Source organism: Pelmatolapia mariae, linkage group LG14 (genome assembly GCF_036321145.2).
Source record: "Pelmatolapia mariae isolate MD_Pm_ZW linkage group LG14, Pm_UMD_F_2, whole genome shotgun sequence".
Lineage (NCBI taxonomy): Eukaryota > Metazoa > Chordata > Actinopteri > Cichliformes > Cichlidae > Pelmatolapia > Pelmatolapia mariae.
Genome location: NC_086239.1, coordinates 25,191,806 through 25,217,863, shown reverse-complemented (window position 1 = coordinate 25,217,863; position 26,058 = coordinate 25,191,806). Strand labels below are relative to the sequence as shown.

The window sequence follows — 26,058 nt, the reverse complement described above, 5'->3', positions numbered from 1 at the left end:
CCAATTTTACCGCATTCATTTTTCAGAGTGAATTTGGTGCCTTCTTCCCCATCATGTATTTCTTTGTATTCTTCTCTGGTTTCATTAGGATTATATAACATTTGGGTATGAAGATGCAAATTAGCAGTCCAAAACTTGATGCAAGTATAGCAAATATTTCTACAGCAACACTGAACTTCCCAGGGGAGCTGACATATGCTGGGACAAATGTAATCCATACTGCACAGAATATCAGCATGCTGAAAGTGATAAATTTGGCTTCGTTGAAATTATCAGGTAGTTTTCGAGCTAAAAATGCAAAAATAAAACATAAAATAGCCAGAAGTCCTATATAACCAAGCACAGCCCAAAAGCCTATAGCCGAACCGAGGGCACACTCCAATGTGATCTTGTCTTTAATTTCCTTAAAATTCTTAAATGGAAAAGGAGGAGAAATTGTTAGCCAGATGATACATATGTTAATTTGAATAAGAGTAAATGCTGTAACACAGAGTCTCTGCTGTGTCTGCCCAAACCATTTTTTAACATTACTACCTGGACGCGTAGCTCTGAAGGCCATTAAAACAACCATAGTTTTTCCCAGAAGACAAGAGATACAGAGGACAAAGGTGATGCCAAATGCTACATGACGGAGCATACAGGACCAATCAGAGGGCTGACCAATGAAGGTCAGAGAACACAGGAAGCACAGAATTAAGGAGAAGAGCAGCAGGAAGCTCAGTTCAGAGTTGTTTGCCCTGACAATAGGAGTTTTCCTATACTTGAAGAAAATGAGTATCACACCAATCGTCATGTGTGCCCCAAATACAGATGCTGCAGTGAGCAGTGCACCCATAATCTCTTCATATGATAGAAACACTGCTTCCTTCTTTATACAGGCATCTCTTCTTTCATTTGACCAAAACTCAGGGAGACATCTCACACAGGTGACTGAATCTGGAAATTAATATTGAAGCAGACGTTACTTTTACCCAGTACAGTTGTGTATGCCTCTTCCATGATATATTCTACTGGTGCTTTAGAATTAGAAGTTGAAAAACAACATTATTGTTGAATGACTGCTACACTGTTTTGTGATTAAGTGACGATTGACACAGCATTCATCAGAGATTGTGAATGTGGTATACTTTCCCCTAGAATTTAAAGGAATATGCATATAATTAAAAAAAAAATTCATGAGAGTACACAGGGAGAACGATACATAAATCTCCTGTTAGAAAATCAAACATGTCCCTTTTATCCTATTTATATATATATATATATATATATATATATATATATATATATATATTTATATATATATATATATATTTATATATATATATATATACAGTGGCTTGCAAAAGTATTCGGCCCCCTTGAACTTTTCCACATTTTGTCACATTACAGTCACAAATATGAACACATACAAAGTGGTGTACACGTGAGAAGTGGAACAAAAATCAGACATGATTCCAAACATTTTTTACAAATAAATAACTGCAAAGTGGGGTGTGCGTAATTATTCAGCCCCCTGAGTCAATACTTTGTAGAACCACCTTTTGCTGCAATTACAGCTGCCAGTCTTTTAGGGTATGTCTCTTCCAGCTTTGCACATCTAGAAACTGAAATCCTTGCCCATTCATCTTTGCAAAACAGCTCCAGCTCAGTCAGATTAGATGGACAGCGTTTGTGAACAGCAGTTTTCAGATCTTGCCACAGATTCTGGATTGGATTTAGATCTGGACTTTGACTGGGCCATTCTAACACATGGATATGTTTTGTTTTAAACCATTCCATTGTTGCCCTGGCTTTATGTTTAGGGTCGTTGTCCTGCTGGAAGGTGAACCTCCACCCCAGTCTCAAGTCTCTTGCAGACTCCAAGAGGTTTTCTTCCAAGATTGCCCTGTATTTGGCTCCATCCATGGCTCCAGCCTCCCTGTCCCTGCTGAAGAGAAGCACCCCCAGAGCACGATGCTGCCACCACCACATTTGACAGTGGGGATGGTGTGTTCAGAGTGATGTGCAGTGTTAGTTTTCTGCCACACATAGCATTTCGCATTTTGGCCATAAAGTTCCATTTTAGTCTCATCTGACCAGAGCACCTTCTTCCACATGTTTGCTGTGTCCCCCACATGGCTTGCGGCAAACTGCAAACGGGACTTCTTATGGTTTTCTTTTAACAATGGCTTTCTTCTTGCCACTCTTCCATAAAGGCCAACTTTGTGCAGTGCACGACTAATAGTTGTCCTATGGACAGATTCCCCCACCTGAACTGTAGATCTCTGCAGCTCGTCCAGAGTCACCATGGGCCTCTTGGCTGCATTTCTGATCAGCGCTCTCCTTGTTTGGCCTGTGAGTTTAGGTGGACGGCCTTGTCTTGGTAGGTTTACAGTTGTGCCATACTCCTTCCATTTCTGAATGATCGCTTGAACAGTGCTCGGTGGGATGTTCAAGGCTTGGGAAATCTTTTTGTAGCCTAAGCCTGCTTTAAATTTCTCAATAACTTTATCCCTGACCTGTCTGGTGTCTAAATCCAATCCAGAATCTGTGGCAAGATCTGAAAACTGCTGTTCACAAACGCTGTCCATCTAATCTGACTGAGCTGGAGCTGTTTTGCAAAGAAGAATGTGCAAGAATTTCAGTCGCTAGATGTGCAAAGCTGGAAGAGACATACCCTAAAAGACTGGCAGCTGTAATTGCAGCAAAAGGTGGTTCTACAAAGTATTGACTGAGGGAGGTGAATAATTACGCACACCCCACTTTGGCAGTTATTTATTTGTAAAAAATGTTTGGAATCATGTATGATTTTTGTTCCACTTCTCACGTGTACACCACTTTGTATTGGTCTTTCAAGTGGAATTCCAATAAAATTAATTCATGTTTGTGACTGTAATGTGACAAAATGTGGAAAAGTTCAAGGGGGCCGAATACTTTTGCAAGCCACTGTACATATCCCCAAGAAAGAGGAGGAAGAGGAGGAACCATCATGAAGAATAGGCCTCTGCACGTTATGTATGCTGGCAGACAGAGGAAGTGGAACTGGTAGGAATCCTACCAATGCCTCGAAAAAGCTAGACTGAAAGACAGCACAGAGGCACTAATCATGACAGCAGAGGAACAAGCTCTGAGCACAAGATCCATAGAGGCTGGGGTCTGTCACACCAGGCAAGACCCCAGGCGCAAGCTGTGTAAAGATGCCCCTGAGACAATCCAGCACATAACAGCAGGATGCAAGTTGCTAGCTGGCAGGGCATACATGGAACGCAATAACCAAGTGGCTGGCATAATATACAGAAACATCTGTGCCGAGTATGGTCTGCAAGTCCCAAGGTCAAATTGGGAGAAACCCCCTCGAGAATGATCGAGTTAAGATCCTGTGTGGCTTTCTGGTAGGACTTGACAAAGAAGTGCAGGAGACAGATGCTGTCCAGTGTAGCAAGTGATTTATTCACCATTTTGTGACCAACCAATATTTACAAAAATAAATAAAAAACTCATCTCCATAATTAACTCAGTTCAAATAAACATAACTAAACTTAAATCAATGGAAATTAAGGTCAAACTGCACACAGCTACACTGACCCGGTCCTTCCTTCCTGAACACCTGCGTTCATCTGCTTAAATAGTCCATTCACCCCTGGACTATTCCATTAGGGTAGGTAAGGCAAACATTTCTATACTCAAACCTGTACTACTACTCTTCCTAGCAATAAAACTCTAAGGTATAGTCAATACATATTAAAACAAATCCATTTCTCTACTAACACTCTAAAAATCAGCTAATAACATGTTAACTTAACAAACTTGTCAGAATTGATTTAAACCAAGATGTTACATAATCTGTAAAAGTGCAAAACATAAACTAACCCGTGATAGTAGATGTTTGCCCATTGCAGACTACATATGAGATATGGCTAAATCAAAACAAGAATGTTAACTAAAAATATGGACAAATGGTGTTCTCACTCACTTTGTCACAGGCTTTCAGATACAGATGGACAAAATGGAGATGGCTAACCAACCGGACATAGTGGTGGTAGACAAACAGAAGACGACAGCCGTAGTGATAGATGTAGCAGTTCCCAATGACAGCAACATCAGAAAGAAAGAACACGAGAAGCTCGAGAAGTACCAAGGGCTCAGAAAAGAGCTCAAGAAGACGTGGAGGGTGAAGGTAACAGTGGTCCCAGTGGTAATCGGAGTGCTAGGTGCAGTGACTCCCAAGCTAGGTAAGTGGTTCCAGCAGATGCCAGGAACAACATCCGAGATCTCTGTCCAGAAGAGCGCAGTCCTAGGAACAGCAAAGATACTGCGCAAGACCCACAAGTTCCCACACCTCTGGTAAAGGACCCGAACTTGAAGGATAGACCGCCCGCAGGGGCAAGAGGGAGTTTGTTGAAATATATATATATACTTTTCTAAGGTAGCACGTTTTATTACAGCTCAGTACTTAAATATTAATAGTAGGGTAACAAGGCAGAAACAAAGTAGTAATGCAGTTATTATTATTATTATTAGTTAAGTGATTACCATGCAATTACCAAAGTAATAACCACTTAATAACTAAGTAATATTATGGTAGCAACATTTGTTACAGTAAAGTAATATTATGCTGACATTTATGTTAATGCATAATAAGCGCCCAAAAACTAAGTGTAATACTGTAGAAATACAGCTCGGTAAAAGAGTGGTAATAGTAGGGTAACGATGCAGTTTCCAAGTAATAACTACTGAATCACCACTGGTGGTTTCTGTGTAATAAGCAAGAAACAGAACTGCAAAATGCAAAACTGCCTCTCTATTTAATAACATATTAATCAACTATTAAAGCAGACTTAAGAACGTTGTGATTACCTGGAAACACCTGTGGTAGTTTTTCTGTAATAAGGATAAATAGAAACAGCCTACAAAGAGCTGGCTGCCAGTAGGTGGCAGTCTGCTGTCTGCTGGGAGTCTGTCATTTGTATTTTAGCCCTTGATAAAAACAAAGAAGAAGTAGTGCATCTTTTTGGCTTGCTTCTTAGAGCGATGCTTGCACAAAACAATGGATTAAAACAGTATATTGGACAAACGGGAGAACATAGATGGCATCTTATTTTTGTGTACTGGACATTTTAAAAATTTGTTCCGCTTCCTTTCCTACCTGAAATATTTTTACGATACTATGCATTGTCATCCATATATAAACTATGCTGTGAAAGAGGGTCCTTTACACTTCTATGCGGACCTAATGTATTCATATGTATTATTCTTTTAAGCTTAATTATTAGTATTTTACCTAAGTGTTTTCACTTCATTACAGACTTCCTGGTGCTGGTTTCATTCAGTTATAATGATCATGGTATTCAGTTCCTACACTGAAAAAATGGGAATTGGCAGGCTTTTGAATTTGCACAAATGAATTTAGTTAATGCTACACAAGCCTTTCATGTTTCTCTTATTTACACGATTGAATAAAGTACCATTTACTTGATTGTAAACAACACTGAGACTACTCATTTTTCTTGCATTGATTTAAAGTGACTAAATTAGAATACTAAAACCATTGTAATCATGTTTGACCACAACTGGAAATGATGCAATATATTCAAAGATAACTAAATATGATTGGATAATAAGACCTAGAGTCTTATCCAATAAGACAACAACATAATTTAAGCAGAGCGCAATTGACCGCCAGATTCTGGAAGACTGTTTAGCCACATGCAACCTTTGGCACTGAGTCAGGCATACTGAGAAGGTAAGTAATCTAAATAAATTTGTTTTAATTGGGTACGTTTTCACAGAATTGTTGTAGTGCATGCTATAGGAAAAGTAATCTGTAATGCATCTACATGTTGTTTTTACAGTGCTAGCTAAAGTTAGTATTAGCTTCGTGGCTAAAGCTGAAAAATAGTAACAAATTGCACATAGTCGGGAGAAAGCAGCTGTTGTCGGTCAGATATGGAATTTATGCATGTGACAGAGAGCACTGGCGTTTTTGATGGCTTAGCAAGTTAAAGCGTCACTGAGAGAGCGCAATAGTGTTTGTGTTACTCGTGCTAGTTATGGCTACAGTGGCTAATTAGTCAGGCTGTAACCCTCAGAGTTTAAGAAGCTGGGAGCGCCACAGTGCCATACCTTAATTCTTGCTGTTGACATGCACTCGAGTTATAATAAGTATCCTGCCACCTTAGACGTGGGTTTAAGAATCTGTGCCCATAAATGCCAAATCATTTTTCCATTTAGTCATTGTTTTAGGTGAAATGTCACTTACTTGACTATTCTATTGGTCAAGCCCAAATAATACAGCAGATATCTACAACAGAGTATGTCTTATTAAGGGATGTATTGTTAATTTTCCAACATTGTCCTAACAAAAATTAGGACCCTTTTTTCCCCCTTTTTTTCTACTTTGTGTGGAACATATGTGAGCTGCTTCTCAAAACATTATGTATAAATGAGAGAAAGATTGGTACTCTTCTGGACTGGAATACCTTTTTTCAATTAAAATTAATGTTTTTGTGATGGTGGAATTTTCACCTTTATGATTACAGAAGTCAAAACATCAGATGATGATAGCTTACCATCTAAACTCCCCATCTCTTGGCAAGTCTGAATTAGAGGTCTCAGCTGTATCAGCTTTTCTAGTGGATTTGCTTAAAGAGGAGATAGCTTAAGTCATTAGGTACATATTCCCTGACATTCTAGAGGTCAACCTTGCACAGTGTGTGACATTAAAGGGCATAACTTATAGAAAGGGAATGGTACTGGCCCAAAGGGCAGCAGGTGGATTGCCAGAATACTGAAAAACCATATCTGTATTGTACCACAGTATATTCTACATCGTCAGAGAGCTTGGTGGCTGGTACAGAGAGAACGACAGAGCTTTTGAGCTCACCCAGTATCCACAACAATATTCACTCTCGTTTCACTCTGTGAACTCCTTGATACTTATCCATTGGTTGACAATAAGATTGGATCAGTCCACATTGTGACTTTAAAAAGGCATATAGAAATAAAAGGTGTTCAGATAAGTGTAATAGGTTCAGTCGCATGTATTTCATTAGATCAATTCTTCTTTTTTTATGTCTGATCTTTATAACTTTGACTATTGGGTATGGATAGCTGTATGAAAACTAAAATGAAATGATTCTTTCTGAATGTCTGGTATGTAATTCTTTTTTGCCTACGGAGTCCTGTGGTCCTAAAGACTGTCTTGGCTGACGGAACCTGTCGAAGGCTCACTCTCTAATGGAGCGACTGAGTCAACTGAGGATCTCACGAGAGCTTGGACTAATACTGAAAAGAATTGTGGCACAAATGGATAATGTAAGTGACAAAGCCTTAACACTCACTTAACATGATCCTCTTTGGATGAAACTTTATAATTGTGGAAGATTTCAAATGTTTTCCCATGATAAATTTTGTATTTTTACATCTGCTTGTTTTTTTAACCTTCACATTGTCAACTTATTATTAATTGCCAGTAAACCTATTATTAATTTGTGTGCCTTTACTTTAAAAACATTCATGTAAAGTACACTATTAAAACTTAAATCAAGGACAAGGGCTGAATGAAGATGCTAATTACATACATTTCATTTCAGTGTGAAGATGTTGATGCTGGACGTGAGTGTGTCAAGCGGAGTGTGTATCTACATGGGTGAAGACCCTGGCATGCTTATCCGGGAGTATAAGGTATGTACTTGTCTTTTTTTTTCTTTTTTTTCGGACTTTCCACAGTGTCATATTACTTACTTGGCATGAAATGACTAACATGGCTTCTTTTTTACAGAGCATGGAAGAACGTGCCATCAATGAGACTGTTGAAGACACCACTGTTTGAATTTATCTTCTTAAAGAGCAAGCTTCAGCAGATGAACAAGAGTTGTCCTTGCAGGCATCAGGGTGGTGAAAAATTTGGATAATGTAGCATTTGCTGTGATAATGCTATTTGGACTCATGTATGCATTAACCCTCTCAAGGCAGGCGTTGCCGATTTGCAACAGTTAAAAACTAACAACCTGATTACCCCACATACATATTTTATGAGGTTTTTTTACTCAGAAGTACCACTGCAGGACTTGGTTGTGCATTAGCAACAAAAACTTAATTTGAGCCTGAAAGGGTTAAACCTTGCCTAACCTGCTGACCTCCGCTACACCTTTGACGTTTTCCAGAAGGTTTTCATGGAACTGGATGGTGTTAAACTCTCTAAAGTTCTTGCTTTTAAAAACCACCTGTTTCATTGAGAAGTCAAAGACAGCACTTCTGCAATTCTTTGCAGTTTTTCATTTTGTGTTCAGTAACGTTATACTGCTTATGTTTTTATTGCTTTCCCCTCATGTGACTGCAATGCAGGATGATTTTTCCTTCTGGTATCATGTTGTAAGAAATTTTTACTGATGATTTTTGTTCTGAGTCAACCTTAATGTCCTGCTTATATGTTTAAAAGGAAGATTAAGATTCATGTAGGTGTGTGGTTGGTATTAGTTATGTAACAATGTCATTTAAGGCTCAACTTAGTTGAAATTTTGTACAGGTAAATACTTGTACAGAAGCTGAAACTGTTATCAAATAATACACAAGTTATATTTGTGTAGATCTGTTTATTCATAAAAGCGTGTTGCTTTTTTTCAGGTAGTCTTAATTTAGTTTAAATTTTCAATTGTGTAATTAATACAAATGTTATATGTAAGAGATGACAGGATCATCTATGAGGGGCCGTACAAGCCAAAATTCATTCTTTCACTCTCACACACATACATTCTTCTTTCACACACACGTATTGTCACTCTCACATACATATGTTCTTCTTTCACATACATATACTTTCGCTCTCACATAGTTTTATTTTAGTTTTTATATTTAGACATTTTTATTCTCATGTTTACACATATTTAACACACACATTGCAATATTGTGCTCTCTTATACATGTATTTTAATGTACATATTTACAAATTTTCACTCTAACATACATGCATTTTCATTTATGCATTCCTACATTTTGCTCTCATTTACATGCATTCAATATGCATTTAATCTCACAAATAAAATATGTATGTAAGAAGAGAATGCATGCATGTCTGAAGAAAATATATGTATGCAAGAGAATAATGTATGTGAATGAAAGAGTATAGTGGAAACGGAAGGAGTTTAATGGAAACGGAAGGCTGGGTGTCTGTACTGCTGTGATTGGCTGAGAAGCACGCGCGGGTCACTTTCAAGTGTCTGACAGCATGGAGGGGGGAGAAGAAACTTGAGTTCTTCAGCAAGCTATCGGGGTGTTAAGAAATATTTTATCATCTCCTGAAACGGTCACATCGTTGTCCTCGTCACTTGATCGAGATGGGACGGGCTCAACTGCACCCAGTGTTACCCACAGCACGGTGGAAAGTGAAACTTCAAATATCTGCTTGATTCATCAAGACATCACATATTTCCATAAGTGCTCTAACGTTTTCGGAGATGCCTGTTACCCACCAGCTGACCGGGTGGTCACTCGGGTTAAACATAATATATAAAGCTCAACTGACAAAAAATCACAGACTACACCACCAGGTATTATAGGAAAAACCATAAAGCCTTTGAACTAAAACAAACGCTGTTGTGACAGTGACGTACACTGTCTTGTTGGTATATATGCATGATTTGTATCACCTTCATGTTTCCAAACCGATACCATGAGCAGCAGCTTTTACAGCTGTGGCTCCAGCAAACATCAGCTGATACTAGAAATTAATTTTAAATAAATTCTAACAACAGCAGATCAAGCTTGAACATGCTGTTGTTGTTTAGCGCAACATCCGTTGGTTTCCTGTTTCTGGCGCAAAGTGGGAGATAAACAAACAAGAGAGACAATCAGCTGATCATTGATCGGTTTCATGATTGAAGTAGCAACAGGAGAGGGAGGGAGAGAGAATGAGGGGAGAAGAGGCAGCTGTGCAACGTAAAGACAGAATAACTCCAGCTTTGTCTTTTTTTCATTCTAGCTGAAGTCCGGGACTAATCGCGTTCCTTTTCCTCTCGATACGGATGTATTGTAATTGGTCCAGCCCAGAGTTGATTATGACCAATTGGCTAATCCACCACCTTTCATTGTTTATACCGTTACAAAAACAAACAAACATAAAAATGAAAAATCACCATCGGCCCACCAGGCAAATGCCCGGTATGCCCAATGGCCAGTACAGCTATGCGGTCAGCTGGTGGGTAACAGGCATCTCCGAAAACATTAGAGCACTTGTGAAAATATGTGATGTCTTCGAGCAGGTATTTGAAGTTTACACAGCACCATTCTCACATGAAAATATCTTAAAAGTTTATTTTGTGACCCAGAAAGAGTAATATTTCAAACTCCGCCACTCTGTATTCCTCCGCCAGTGCCTCGTTTGAGTTTTGGACGAAATGCATTCTGGGATATTGCATTTCGTCATTTCAAGCTGATTGGAGACCAGAACAGCCAATCAGATATTTTTGCATCCAAGTCTGTGATTGGCTGGTTTTGTGGCACAAATATAACGGTGTACAGAAAGAGTTGAGCGCGCACGGGCAGAAATGTTGAGAGCACGAGCAACACATTGCGAGCAAGCGCAAATATAACAACTGAGCGAGAGGAGCTGCTATTATGTGTGTGTATGGATAATAGCAAACACTGAAATACATTTTTTGCACGCAGCAATGAATTTTGTTCACTCAAATTCAGCTTTTCTTCGCTCAAAATAAATTTCTCCTCAAAATGCAACACTTGCACCTGCAAACTTTTTTTTACGTGCGCTCAATTTTTTTTTACGTGCGCTTAGAATATTGGCACAAAAATAACGCCATAAAAGACTGCCCCACTCCAGTCGAACTCAGTGTAGCTACTTGACTCGTTGAAGCTACCCGGGTGTGTGCTGGTCTAAAAAGTTCCCTCATCTCACTTTCCACCGTGCTGTGGGTAACACTGGGTGCAGTTGAGCCCGTCCCATCTCGATCAAGTGACGAGGACAACGATGTGACCGTTTCAGGAGATGATAAAATATTTCTTAACACCCCGATAGCTTGCTGAAGAACTCGAGTTTCTTCTCCCCCCTCCATGCTGTCAGACACTTGAAAGTGACCCGCGCGTGCTTCTCAGCCAATCACAGCGGTACAGACACCCAGCCTTCCGTTTCCATTAAACTCCTTCCGTTTCCACTATACTCTTTCATTCACATACATTATTCTCTTGCATACATATATTTTCTTCAGACATGCATGCATTCTCTTCTTACATACATATATTATTTGTGAGATTAAATGCATATTGAATGCATGTAAATGAGAGCAAAATGTAGGAATGCATAAATGAAAATGCATGTATGTTAGAGTGAAAATTTGTAAATATGTACATTAAAATACATGTATAAGAGAGCACAATATTGCAATGTGTGTGTTAAATATGTGTAAACATGAGAATAAAAATATCTAAATATAAAAACTAAAATAAAACTATGTGAGAGCGAAAGTATATGTATGTGAAAGAAGAATATATGTATGTGAGAGTGACAATACGTGTGTCTGACAGAAGAATATATGTATGTGAGAGTGAAAATATGTGTATGTGAGAGTGAAAGTATATGTGTGTGAAAGAAGAATGTATGTGTGTGAGAGTGAAAGAATGAATTTTGGCTTGTACAGCCCCTCATAATCATCTATAAGCACTTTCTTTTATTTGCTGCTAAGGTCAGTTTTTTGTGAAATATTTGCAAATGTTTTAAATTTTTCTTTCAGTTATTTCTGCAGGCTATCTTTAAAAATGTGTTAACAAGTTTATATGGATGTGATTTTGGGCTTGTTTATGGCAGCTTGCTGCTTTCACTGCTGTTACAGTTTAATAAAGGTGAATTGTTCAGCAGCACTCACAGTCTTTGCCTTTTTTGTCAATAATGATCAGTTAATATTTAAATTGAAAAAATTAAGTAGGATTTAAACCCATAATTTGTGTTGCAGGAACATAATAGCAATGTGTTTATATTACACAATATCATTGCGTACCACTGGCAATCAAAAATAAGTTGGTGTTAAACATTAAAATATATTGACATTATGCAATACACTGATATTATGGTAACAGATAAATAGCATGTACATCAAACATGATTTTTTAAAGTAATCTGATGTAAATAAAATACTTTGATTTGACAAGCATTAATTACTTGAGGGAAAGTGGAAAATTAAGTCAGTCATACTTATTCATATTATGTGGGACCGATGTACACAATAAAATCAAGTAAATTGAAAGAACTTTTATTTTTTCAGTGTACTTATTAAGCAGAAAATGTGTTTCATGGTGGTCAGCACTACTTTTTAAGTTTGGTTATTAATTTGTTATTACACAAAAATGGGCAGTTTTGCATTTTGCAGCGCTGCTTCCTGCTTATTACACAGCCTCTTTGACAAGTAATTGAGTGGTAATAACTTAGAAATTACCACATTACATATTTGTTTCTGCCTTGTTTCCCTAGTCCAATAACATTAATGTTAGTTTAATATTTCTTAACTATAACCACTGTTGCTACCATGATATTACTTTGATGTTAAGAGGTTATCACTTTATAAACAAGCTATAATAGAATGTGCAGGCATACAGACTAACCTGAGGCAATGAGTTAAATATTTTCAAATATTTCAATCAGGCATTCTAGCTGGAGATTATCTCTGCATAAAAGCATTAATCAAAATGATAAAATAGTTCTCGTATGGCCTTACTACATATGTAACATTGCTTTGCAAAACACCAAAGTTAAAATGAAATGTCACCACACCTGTAACGTTGCTGATTTCTCCCTCTGCACATCTTATACAGTCATAGCAGCAAACAGGCCTTCCTTTCTGGAGAACCTTGCGTGTTCCTGGGGGACATTTCTCGCTGCAAACTGACACAGGCACCTGCATGATCAAGAACGTTTAACTGTGTATAGACATTGAGAAAAAAATGTCTCTATGATGTTCTTTGTCAAAAAATAAATAAAACTCTTAATGTTGAAGCATCAAAATCAAAATAAACAAATTAAGTACATATGTATAAAATTAAAAAATAGAACAAAAACATAAAAACAATGAAATTGTATGATAGCTTACCTGCTTTGAGTTTCTTGCCCAAATTAAAGACTTGTTTTGCAGATTTAGCTGCTTTTCTGCAACTAATGATGGATTATAAAGACCAACTGTGACAAACTCCACAACGCCGTTTTCTTTTGGCTGCCAGTTTATAATATCATACTTTGCTGCTGGATCTCCATTCTCATTAAAGTGAACCTCATCTCCTTCCTTAGTTGTGAAATGGATCTTTCGTATGTGTTGCAGAACCTAAGAAATATGTTAACACCCCTTAATTCATTGTGTGACAAAGATTTTCCACACCTACTGACTGAAAATATACAGAAGAACTGCAAAATGAAGTTCTTGTAAATATTTTTAACTAAAACATAATTTTTAAATAATTAGTAAAAAGCTCACCATGAATGGATCTAGCTGCACATTTCTGTTACATGTTTTATTACAGCTGAGGATATTGTGAAGTGCATGGGCCACTGCATACACTCCTTTGTAGACATTGTTAAAGAGAGGCATGAGAGACATGTCAATGAAGCTATTTTGAACTCCAGTCACATCTTCATGCCCAGTACACTCTTTCTGAATGTCTGATGATGATGGTGACTGCCTAAATTTACAGTTAAATAATGTCTCCCAGAACTCAATAAACAGTTCGTTATTAGATGAATTCAGTGGCTTCTCATTCAGTATGAACTCTCTCAGGCCTGTGACATGTGCTTTAGGAATGGAAAGACCTATGGCACCATCCAGTATGTGATGTGTGTCCATTTCTGCAGTTTGTGAATCAAATATCCAAGTCTCACTGCCTATCCACTGATACCCAGACAAGTTATGGTATGAAAACTCAGGTAGCAGCACATGAAAATCTGCACGGGTAAGGAATGTAACAATCACCTTGGAGGTTGAAGCCTTTATAATGTCAAGTATCCTTTGTATCTTGGCAGATGGATCTGTTCTAAAGAAAGGTACAGAATACTCCAGACAGATGCCCAGCTGCTGTGCAGTTTCTGTGAATGTGGCCATGCCTTTATTTCCATAATCATCATTGGATCTGATAGCTCCAACCCAAGTCCATCCAAAATACTTGACCAAATGTGCCAGGGCTCTGCTCTGGTAGTAGTCACTGGGTATTGTTCTGAGGAAGGATGGGTACTTGGTTTTGTCACTGAGACAAGCACATGTGGCAAAGTAGCTGATCTAGAAAAAAAAAAACAGAAAAACTTATAAATGAAAAAGACACAGATGAAAAAAAATGAAGCTGTTAAAAATAAAATATTTGAAATTTTTATTTTTAACAGCTGTGATGCATATGCATAGATACAAAAGTAGCAAGTCTACTCAGTACTGGTATATAAAATGTACCAGGCAAAGCTTTGATCTAAGAAAATAAAATATTTTTTAAAAGTATCAATAGATTTTAAAAAAAGATTAGATATGTAAAATACCCACCACTGGTATAAAAAAAGGTCCAATGACAGTAGCTACTGCCATGCTTTTAGAAGAAGAGGTCGCTCCTATAATGGCCTGCACATGTGCAGGTCTGGTACACGGTGTCTTTGACGGTACAGACACAATTTCATTACCATTAGCTAAAGCCAGGGTAGCTCCAATGCTTCTGCCATCAGATCCACAAATGTCATAGATTTTATAGCCCACAGAGATTCCTGGCAGTAGGTCTGTACTGTTATTAATTTCCTCAATGGCAAAAAGCATAGCCTGGGCAAACTGCAAATCTCTGAAATTTAAACTTAATTGAGACAATTATGAATAATTTGCATTGCATTGTGTTCCTTAAAACAGTCACAAATATTTATGGATAAATGTTTAAATAGAAACAAAAGCATTTCTCCTGAAAACATATAAGATAAGATAAGATAAGATAAGGTTTATTAGTCCCACACGTGGGAAATTTGTTTTGTTACAGCAGAAAGCGGACAGTGCAAAGTTGCATAGAAAAATTGGAAAAAACACTAATGGAAGGAATTTAAACGACTGAGAAAATCAAAATACATTTTATTCTTCTTTTGATTCCCAACAGATTCCTTAAATGCAAATTGATTTGTAATGTGTCATTTACCTGGTACATTGTAGTGGCAGAGGTTTGATCATGTAGGAATCTTTTCTGTCTTTCCAGCCTGTGTGAAAGGAGAACACCCCCCCCAATATAATATCTCCATCTTTAAATAGCAGCAGGTTCTCAGGATCTCCTCTACGCCTGCACACTGGCTCCTCAGCATAAGAGGCAGATGCCACTAACAGCAGTTGCAGAAGTGCCCATCCCTTTTCTGGCCATCTTTGTGTTGATGTCATTTCTTGAGCTAAACCCTTAGTAGCATTAAAGTACTGTAATGACGATGAAATACTTAGACTGGTATTTATACCTTTTGGTGCAGCATAAAAAAAAAATCGAATAGAGACAGTTCATTCCCAGTAGATGTACAGATTCAGCAAAATGAGGGACATGCCCAAATTTGCCATTTAATGTAGGTTCATATATGTAAAATAAGGATATACACAGGTTCATTTAAATATGAATTAACAATGCAAATCACAATTCATTACAAATGAATATGTAGAAAAATATTTTTCCAAAACAGTACTTTTATAGAGTACGTTTTTACAGCACTCTTAGAGTTTTATGAAACAAGTTACAGTCATCCATTCATTTCCACTTTCACATCTGTAATGAATAGATGTGATATTAAGATCTGTCATCAGTCTGATACCAATTTCATTCCTAAGTTTACATGACATGCTGAGGAAAATTTACACCATTGAACCCTACTCTAAGAAACTGTCATGGATTTAACAATGTCTTTGAAGTGTGGTTTAAGAAAAAGTGTTTAAAGATTTTACATCATGTGTAGCGCCATCTTGAATCAGTACAGACCCTGATGTCACTAGGTTGGTTTTTGGTGTTACATCTTTTGCTCGATGCACTGAAATGGGGTAATCCACCTGTGGGCCCTAATGTGTGGGTTTGTAGATCACTTTGCAAATGACAGTTGTGTGGATAAGTACTTGCTTGAGTCAGTTGCATCAGTGGTTCACCAGACCCACAAGTTGAAGCTGACACTGTCCCCTCTGTGTTGTTGAGTCATGATGTGGAAAAACCAAGCGTCGCAATCAGCTGGCAGTGCAGATGTCCTTTTTCAATGAGTAACCAAGCACTTCCATCCAGTTTACACCAGTTTGCAACCAGTGTGGGGGTCAGTACTCAAGAACAATAATGTATTACACATTATGTGTTACATTTAAGTAAAACAGTATGTTACACACTCCTAGGTTAAAATTATTTGTTATGTTAGTCAATACTTTCTGGTAACTCTGTAAAATGACCAGTTATGTTGTTTGGATGAGCTGCATTTTATCACATGAAATATTGCTGATTGCATCCAACGGGCATCTGCTCTGCCAGCTTGGTCTGTATACTGACCCAGCGAAGAAAAATCAAATCTGGCTTTAGCCTGTTGGTCCGGTGAACCACTGGTTCTACTTGGGAGACAAACTCCATTCAGCATTAGCAACAATGTACCAGATGTGAGATGAAGAGCTAACACAGCACAAAGGCAAGAGTACATGATCAGCAGTTTAGAGGTATTTTAGACATTCAACACCAACAGATTTTTTTTATTTACTGTAATTTTTGTTTACACTAAAAACTAATGTTCTAAAGTACCATATATTATATTTTGTTGTAATTCTATACGAAAGAAGAGCTTGACTGTTATTGCTGTTACCAATATATTAAGAGAATAAAGGTAAACTTTCCTGATTTCATTTGCTATGTATCTGTGTCTAGCTGCTCTTTGAGAATCATGCATGAAACGCATACCATATTTTTCGGACTACGAGGGGCACTTAAAATCCTTCTCTCAAAAATCAACAGTGCTCCTTATCACCCAGTGCGCATTATGCATGAATTCTGGTGGTGCTTATTGACCTTGCACAGATTTTATGTGGTACACGGCGCTCAAAAATCTGTCAAAAAATGTTTTAGTATGACTTTGATAAGCTACAAAGGCGCACCGCTTGATGGATTGTCGGAGCATTATGGCTACTGTAGTCAGGAACATCGCGGAGTAATCCGCGACCAAACTCCGCTTCAGGTCCCAAAGTCAAACGAACAATGCGGCATCACTGAGAGTTAAAAACTGTCTAAATTCTTTCATCTTTAATCAAATGATCAGTGTTGCTGCTTTACCAGGTGTAACAATTAAGTTTAACAGTCAGGCATCCATGAAAACAGAATTTATTAAACTTACCAGAGTTAGAAGTTAGAAGGAAGTTAGCTCACTAGTTTCCACCTAAACATGATATACCATGTTCTGAGATTTGTGAAAAAATTTAAACATACAGCGCTGCTATGACTTCCAACATAAATGAAGACAGAAAACTAAACAGCAGTGACGTTTGTAGGGTTAATGAAGTTGGACTAACTAGTATATAATGATGTGCTACGTGATCGCTAGCGACACAGTTATGTTAGCATAACATTAGAACAGTTAAGCTGGAGAATGAATGCTAACTTTTTTCCACTTGATAAAAGTTAATGTGAGGGCTTCCGAAGGTCAGGTACAAATGCTGTCGCATGGCAGGATGCTGTAAACAGACCAAACTTCTGTCAGGAGAACACCTCATATAATCCATCCACAATATGAGGCTAGTCATTAATGTACTGCAACAACCTGGGAATAGAGCAGCTGCGAGAGAATTCAACATTTATGAATCAATGGTACGGAAGTGGAGGAAGCAAGAATGACTTGAGTAAAGTTTGACCTATCTGACTGTTTTGCTTAATGCCCCTTATAATCCGGTGCACCTTATGTATGAAAACAGACCCGTTCATCGACAGTGTGCCTTATGGTCCGAAAAATACGGTACATGGAAAACGCAAAGCAACGATTGTCATCTTTTAGACTGTGCTGCACACTAAGTTTCAACAATGGTTATAGATAGAGGCTTCTTGAAAATGAGAACAAACAAGATAGAAAATAATAGATACTATTACTGTTTTTATCTGCATTTGCATGTTATTCAAATGAAAACCTTCCCGAGTTTGGCAGAACAAAATAAAAGCATGTCATGGTGAATGTTGAATGACTCAATAAACTTTAGCTATCAGTCACTTGGTATGGCTTCTTTTTTTGTTGTTGTTGTTTAAGTAATTTGCAAAGTAAGTAATGAAAACACATTAGAAAGGAACAGTAGTTTCTATAAAGACAGTATCAATTGGAGTGTATCCTGCTGACAGCTTCTTTCTATTCTGACAGGATGGTGACCAACTAATTATGTGAAAATGATCAAATAAAAATCCCATTTTACCGCATTCATTTATCAGAGTGAATTTGGTGCCTTCTTCCCCATCATGTATTTCTTTGTATTCTTCTCTGGTTTCATTAGGATTATATAACATTTGGGTATGAAGATGCAAATTAGAAGCCCAAAACTGGAAGCAAGTATAGCAAATATTTCTACAGCAACACTGAACTTCCCAGGGGAGCTGATATATGCTGGGATAAATGTAATCCATACTGCACAGAATATCAGCATGCTGAAAGTGATAAACTTGGCTTCGTTGAAATTATCAGGTAGCTTTCGAGCTAAAAATGCAAAAATAAAACATAAAATAGCCAGAAGTCCTATATAACCAAGCACAGCCCAAAAGCCTATAGCTGAGCCGAGGGCACACTCCAATGTGATCTTATCTTTGATTTCCTTAAAATTCTTAAATGGAAAAGGAGGAGAAGTTGTTAACCAAATGATACATATGTTAACTTGTATAAGCGTGAATGCCGTAACACAGAGTCTCTGCTGTGTCTGCCCAAACCATTTTTTAACATTACTACCTGGACGTGTAGCTCTGAAAGCCATTAAAACAACCATAGTTTTTCCCAGAAGACAAGAGATACAGAGGACAAAGGTGATGCCAAATGATACATGACGGAGCATACAGGACCAATCAGATGGCTGACCAATGAAGGTCAGAGAACACAGGAAGCACAGAATTAAGGAGAAGAGCAGCAGGAAGCTCAGTTCAGAGTTGTTTGCCCTGACGATAGGAGTTTTCCTGTACTTGACGAAAATTAGTATCACACCAATCGTCATGCATGCTCCGAATAAAGATGCTGCAGTGAGCAGTGCACCCATAATGTCTTCATATGACAGAAACACTGCTTCCTTCTTTATACAGGCATCTCTTCTTTCATTTGACCAAAACTCAGGGAGACATCTCACACAGGTGATAGAATCTGGAAATTAATATTGAAGCAGATGTTACATTTACTCAGTACAGTTGTTTATGCCTCTACCATGATATATTCTACTGGTGCTTTAGAGTTAGAAGTTGAAAAACAACATTATTATTGAATGACTGCTACACTGTTTTGTGATCATCAGAGATTATGAATGTGTTAGTCTTTTCCCTAGCATTATAAAGGAATATGCATATAATCTATGTATATATATGGAGAGAGAGAGAGAGAGAGAGATCCCAGAAAGAGGAGGAAGAGGAGGAACCATCATGGAAGAATTGGCCTCTGCACGGTATGTATGTTGGCAGACAGAGGAAATGGCTGACATCCAGAAATCCTAGCAGTACCTGGAAAAAGCTGGACTGAACGACAGTACAGAGGCACTAATCATGGCAGCAGAGGAACAAGCTCTGAGCACAAGATCCATAGAGGCTGGGGTCTATCACACCAGGCAAGACCCCCAGGTGCAACTTGTGTAAAGATGCCCCTGAGACAATCCAGCACATAACAGCAGGATGCAAGTTGCTAGCTGGCAGGGCATACATGGAACACAATAACCAAGTGGCTGGCATAATATACAGAAACATCTGTGCTGAGTATGGCCTGCAAGTCCAAAGGTCAAATTGGGAGAAACCCCCTCAAGAATGACCGAGTGGGGCTTTCAGATACAGACGGACAAAATGGAGATGGCTAACGAACCTGACATTGTAGTGGTAGAGAAGCATAAGAAGACAGCTGTAGTGATAGACATAGCGTCCTGATAGCACTAGATGTTATACACCCCCCTTGGTTGATGATGTTGTTAATTCTATGTTGTCCACATGCTCCTCTATTCTGGACACAGTGGCCCCAGTAAAGTTGAAAAGTCCCAGATCTTCATCTTAACCTTGGTTAAATGACTCTATACAAGCCTTACGACGTATCTTTCGTCCAACTGAGAGGAAGTGGAAAAAAGACAATCTTCAGGTATCCCTTGACACTCTACATAGGAACCGCTCTATATACCAGGACTCTGTTAAGACAGCTAAAGCGTCTTTCCTGTCGGATATTATTATGACTAATAGCTATAACCCCCGAATCCTGTTCAAGATCTTTAACTCTGTGATCAATCCTTGTCCTGGAATGTTGGATTTGGCCTCCCCAGCTCTCTGTGAGCAATTTTTAAATCATTTTACAAGAAAAATTGTATTGTTAAGGGCCTCACTTTTACACCCTTCTGTGGTGAATCCTCTTCCTACTTCAAGATGTCTGTCGACTTTTTATCAGTTTGAGCCAATCTCACTCTCCACCCTCAAGAGATTAATTGCACAGCTGAGAAGTTCAAATTCTGTACATGACATTCTCCCCTCCTGCATTATTAAGGATGGTTTTGATGTAATGGGGCCTTATATTCTATCTTTGATGGACCTATCAGTACTGGTGGGCTGTCTCCCAACTGCTTTTAAACACACAATAGTGCAACCTGTTCTAAAAAAAACCCATCCTTGACCAGAATGATCTTGCAAACTATAGACCGATCTCCAAACTCCCGTTCTTATCTAAAGTATTAGAGAAAATTGTCTTTTTGCAACTACAGGCCTACTTAAACACAAATATTAGTGACAAATTTCAGTCTGGTTTTAAACTACGCTGCAGTACTGAAACGGCTCTGCTGAGGGTCTTCACCGATCTTCTTTTAATTACTGACTCAGGTCGCCCTGCCGTTTTAATTTTATTGGACTTGTCTTTAGCTTTTGACATGGTGGACCATAATATTCTTTTAAAGAAGCTAGAACATGCTGTAGGCATTAAGGGTTCTGCCCTTAACTGGTTTAAGGTCTTTTTCTGTGAAGATGGGATGTTATTCATCCACCATGGCTCCTCTTTGTTGTGGTGTGCCCCAAGGGTCTGTGCTGGGCCCTTTGTTGTTTTCTTTGTACCTGCTACCTCTGGGCTCTATCTCTTACCACTGTTATGCTGACGACATTCAAATTTATTTTCAATTGACTGATGATTTGACGTTTTCACTGGACTGCTTGTTAGATTGCATGAAAGAGGTCAAAGATTGGCTGTCAGACAATTTTCTTATTTTGAATGAAAAGAAAACTGAGATTGTGGTGTTTGATAGTCATATCCCTCGGGACCAGTTAGCCTTTCTATTTGGCCCCCTTGCCATCTTCCTCTCTGACACTGTAAGCAATCTAGGTGTTTTCCTGGACATTTCATTTAAGCTCGATAAACAAGTGTCCTCAGTAGTCAAATCTGGCTTTTATCAATTGCACCAAATCGCTAAAGCCAAACATTTTATACCGTGCAACGATCTTGAAAAACTTATCCACACTTTTGTGACTTCCAGATTAGACTACTGCAAATTCCCTTTACTTTGGTCTTCAATCCGTGCACCTTCATAGACTTCAGCTTGTTCAAAATGCTGCGGCTCGTCTCCAACCCGAACCCGAAAATTTGCTTCCATTACTCCAGTTCTTGCTGACTTACATTGGCTACCCATTAAATACTGTATTGATTTTAAAATCTTGTTGCTTACCTTTAAAATTTTAAATAATGTTGCGCCTAACAATCTTGTCGACCTTCTTAGCTTGTATACTCCTATTCAAGCATTAAGATCATCTGGTCAACTACTCCTGGTCCAACCTAGGTCCCGCCTGAAGACCAGGGGCGATCGTGCTTTTGTCTCAGCTGCACCGAGCCTCTGGAATAGTCTTCCTGTTCCTATTCGTGCCTTGGACTCTATTCAATCTTTTAAAACATGGTTGAAAACGTACCTATTTAATTTGGCATTCCCCACTAGCTAGTGCTCTTATCTCATCTATTTTAACCTTTTACTGCATTATTCCTGATTCTCCTAGATAATATTTTATATTTTGAATTGACCCTATCTCTGAACTGAGGCCCGATATCTATTTTATTTAGCCCACACTCCTGGTTTAATTAGTGCTTCCTATCTGTTAGTATTAGTACTTGTGCTTGTTTTTGTACTTTGTTAATGTTTTATATCAATGACTTATTGCATTATTGTGAAGCACTTTGGTCTACCATTGGTTTTAAATGTGCTATATAAATAAAATTGTATTGTATTGTATTGTAAGGAACACGAGAAACTGGAGAAGTACCAAGGGATCAGAGAAGAGCTCAAGAAGACGCGGAGGGTGAAGGTAACAGTGGTCCCAGTGGTAATCGGAGTGCTAGGTGCAGTGACTCCCAAGCTAGGTAAGTGGTTCCAGCAGATGCCAGAACAACATCCGAGATCTCTGTCCAGAAGAGCGCAGTCCTAAGAACAGCACAGATACTGCGCAGGACTCTCAAGCCCCACACGTCCTGTAGAGGACCCGAACTTGAAGCATAGACCACCCACAGGGGAAGGAGGTAGCACGAAGTTGGACTAGCTTGTATATAAGGTAGCACGTTTTATTACAGCTCAGTACTAAAGTGGTAGTAGGGTAGTAATTCAGTGGTAATTCAGTAGTTATTACTTCGAAACTGCCCTGTTACCCTACTATTACCACTCTATTACTGAGCTGTATTTCTACAGTATTACACCTAATTCTTGAGCCCTTATGATTCAATAACATAAATTCCAGAATAATATTACTTTACTGTTATCAATGTTGCTACCATGATAACCTTTGATGTTATGTGGTTATCACTTTATAACCAAGCTGTAATAGAAAGTGCAAGCAGATATACTAATCTGTGGCAATGAGTTAAATATTTTCAAATATTTTAATCAGGCATTCTAGATGGAGATTATCTCTGCATGAAAACATTAATCAAAATGATTAAATAGTTCTTGTATGGCCTTCCTACATATGTAGCATTGCTTTGCAAAACACCAAAGTTAAAATGAAATATCACCACACCTGTAACGTTGCTGATTTCTCCCTCTGCACATCTTATACAGTCATAGCAGCAAACAGGCCTTCCTTTCTGGAGAACCTTGCGTGTTCCTGGGGGACATTTCTCACTGCAAACTGACACAGGCACCTGCATGATCAAAAAAATTTAATTGTGCATAGACATTGAGAAAAAAATGTCTCTTTGATGTTCTCAGTCAAAAAAAACCCGATTAACCAAAATCAAAACCTCAAAACCAAAATAAACAAAGTATGTACATATGTATAAAATCAAAAACAGAAGAAAAACATAAAAACAATGAAATTGTATGATAGCTTACCTGCTTTGAGTTTCTTGCCCAAATCAAAGACTTGTTTTGCAGATTTAGCTGCTTTTCTGCAACTAATGATGGATTATGAAGACCAACTGTGACAAACTCCACAACGCCGTTTTCTTTTGGCTGCCAGTTTATAATTTCATACTTTGCTGCTGGATCTCCATTCTCATTAAAGTGAACCTCATCTCCTTCCTTAGTTGTGAAATGGATCTTTCGTATGTGTTGCAGAACCTAAGGAATATGTTATGACTTGATTCATTGCGTGACAAAGATTTTCCACACCTACTGACTGAAAATATACAGAAGAACTGCAAAATGAAGTTCTTGTAAATATTTTTAACTAAAACATAATTTTTAAATAATTAGTAAAAAGCTCACCGTGAACGGATCTAGCTGCACATTTCTGTTACATGTTTTATTACAGCTGAGGATATTGTGAAGTGCATGGGCCACTGCATACACTCCTTTGTAGACATTGTTAAAGAGAGGCATGAGAGACATGTCAATGAAGCTATTTTGAACTCCAGTCACATCTTCATGCCCAGTACACTCTTTCTGAATATCTGATGATAACTCCTTAAACTTACAACTAAATAATGTCTCCCAGAACTCAGTAAACAGTTCGTTATTAGATGAATTCAGCGGCTTCTCATTCAGTATGAACTCTCTCAGGCCTGTGACATGTGCTTTAGGGATGGAAAGACCTATGGCACCATCCAGTATGTGATGTGTGTCCATTTCTGCTGTTCGTGAATCAAATATCCAAGTCTCACTGCCTATCCACTGATACCCAGACAAGTTATGGTATGAAAACTCTCGTAGCAGCACATGAAAATCTGCACGGGCAAGGAATGTAACAATCACCTTGGAGGTTGAAGCCTTTATAATGTCAATTATCCTTTGTATTTTGACATATGGATCTGTTCTAAAGAAAGATACAGAATACTCTAGACAGATGCCCAGCTGCTGTGCAGTTTCTGTGAATGTGGCCATGCCATTATTTCCATAATCACTGTTGGTTCTGATAGCTCCAACCCAAGTCCATCCAAAATACTTGACCAAATGTGCCAGGGCTCTGCTCTGGTAGTAGTCACTGGGTATTGTTCTGAGGAAGGATGGGTACTTGGTTTTGTCACTGAGACAAGCACATGTGGCAAAGTAGCTGATCTAGAATAAAATATGAAAAACTTATAAATGAAAAAGACACAGATGAAAAAAAAAATGAAGCGGTTAAAAATAAAAGATTCAATATTACTGTAAAAATACAAAAATAACAATTCCACATAAAATGTACCAGCAAAGCTTTGATCTAAGAAAGTAAAATATTTTTAAAAGTATTCAAAGATTTAAAAAAAAGATTAAATATATAAAATACCCACCACTGGTATAAAAAAAGGTCCAATGACAGTAGATACTGCTATGGTTGTAGAAGAAGAGGTCGCTCCTATAATGGCCTGCACATGTGCAGGTCTGGTACACGGTGTCTTTGACGGTACAGACACAATTTCATTACCATTAGCTAAAGCCAGGGTAACTCCTGCGCTTCTGGCATCAGATCCACAATCATCATAGATTTTATAGCCCACAGAGATTCCTGGCAGTAGGTCTGTACTGTTATTAATTTCCTCAATGGCAAAAAGCATAGCCTGGACCACCTGTAAATCTCTGAAATTTAAACTTAATTGAGACAAACAATTATGAATAATTTGCATTGCATCGTGTTCCTTAAAACAGTCACAAATATTTATGGATAAATGTTTAAATAAAAACAAAAGCGTTTCTCATGAAAACATTTAAACGAAGGAATTTAAACAACTGAGAAAATCAAAATAAATTTTACTCTTCTTTTGATTCCCAACAGATTACTTAAATGTAAATGGATTTGTATCTTGTCATTTACCTGATACATTGTAGTGGCAGAGGTTTGTTCATGTAGGAATCTTTTCTGTCTTTCCAGCTTGCGTGAAAAGAGAACACCCCACCCAGTATAATATCCCCATTCTTAGATAGCAGTGGGTTCTCAGGATCTCCTCTACGCCTGCACACTGGCTCCTCAGCATAAGAGGCAGATGCCACTAACAGCAGTTGCAGAAGTGCCCATCCCTTTTCTGGCCATCTCTGTGTTGATGTCATTTCTTGAGCTAAACCACTTAGTGGCATTAGAGTACTGTAATGAAGATGAAATAGTTATTCTGGTATTTATACCTTCTGGTGCAGCATAAGAAATAACTGAATAGAGAGAGTTCATTCCCAGTTTCAGCTAAATGAGGGACATGCCCAAATTTGCCATTTAATGTAGGTTCATATATGTAAAGTAAGGATATACACGGGTTCATTTAAATATGAATTAACAATGCAAATCACAATTCATTACAAATGAATATGTAGAAAAAATATTTTTCCCAATACAGTACTTTTATAGAGTACGTTTTTACAGCACTCTTAGATTAAGTTACAGTCATCCATTCACTTACACTTTCACATCTGTGATGCATAGATGTGATATTAAGACATGTCATTAGTCTGATACCAATTTCATTCTGAAGTTTAGATGACATGCTGAGGAAGATTTATACCATTGAACCCTACT

General features: G+C 38.0%; 2 protein-coding genes across 2 annotated transcripts; both read right to left on the bottom strand.

Annotated features, from left to right (window-relative positions):
• Window positions 1-22: 22 nt before the first annotated feature.
• Window positions 23-15,314, bottom strand: LOC134641096 (extracellular calcium-sensing receptor-like). The gene is made up of 6 exons (XM_063493306.1): window positions 15,124-15,314; window positions 14,496-14,793; window positions 13,449-14,243; window positions 13,071-13,298; window positions 12,755-12,878; window positions 23-936 (listed from the first exon to the last, which is right to left on the bottom strand). Exons 1-6 carry the CDS (start codon window positions 15,153-15,155, stop codon window positions 23-25), a joined length of 2,391 nt encoding a protein of 796 aa, XP_063349376.1. The 5' UTR covers window positions 15,156-15,314.
• A 3,069-nt stretch (window positions 15,315-18,383) lies between these two features.
• On the bottom strand, window positions 18,384-25,804 carry LOC134641154 (extracellular calcium-sensing receptor-like). Its single transcript, XM_063493406.1, has 7 exons — window positions 25,774-25,804; window positions 25,369-25,552; window positions 24,848-25,145; window positions 23,847-24,635; window positions 23,472-23,699; window positions 23,158-23,281; window positions 18,384-19,297 (listed from the first exon to the last, which is right to left on the bottom strand). Exons 1-7 carry the CDS (start codon window positions 25,802-25,804, stop codon window positions 18,384-18,386), a joined length of 2,568 nt encoding a protein of 855 aa, XP_063349476.1.
• Window positions 25,805-26,058: the final 254 nt, after the last annotated feature.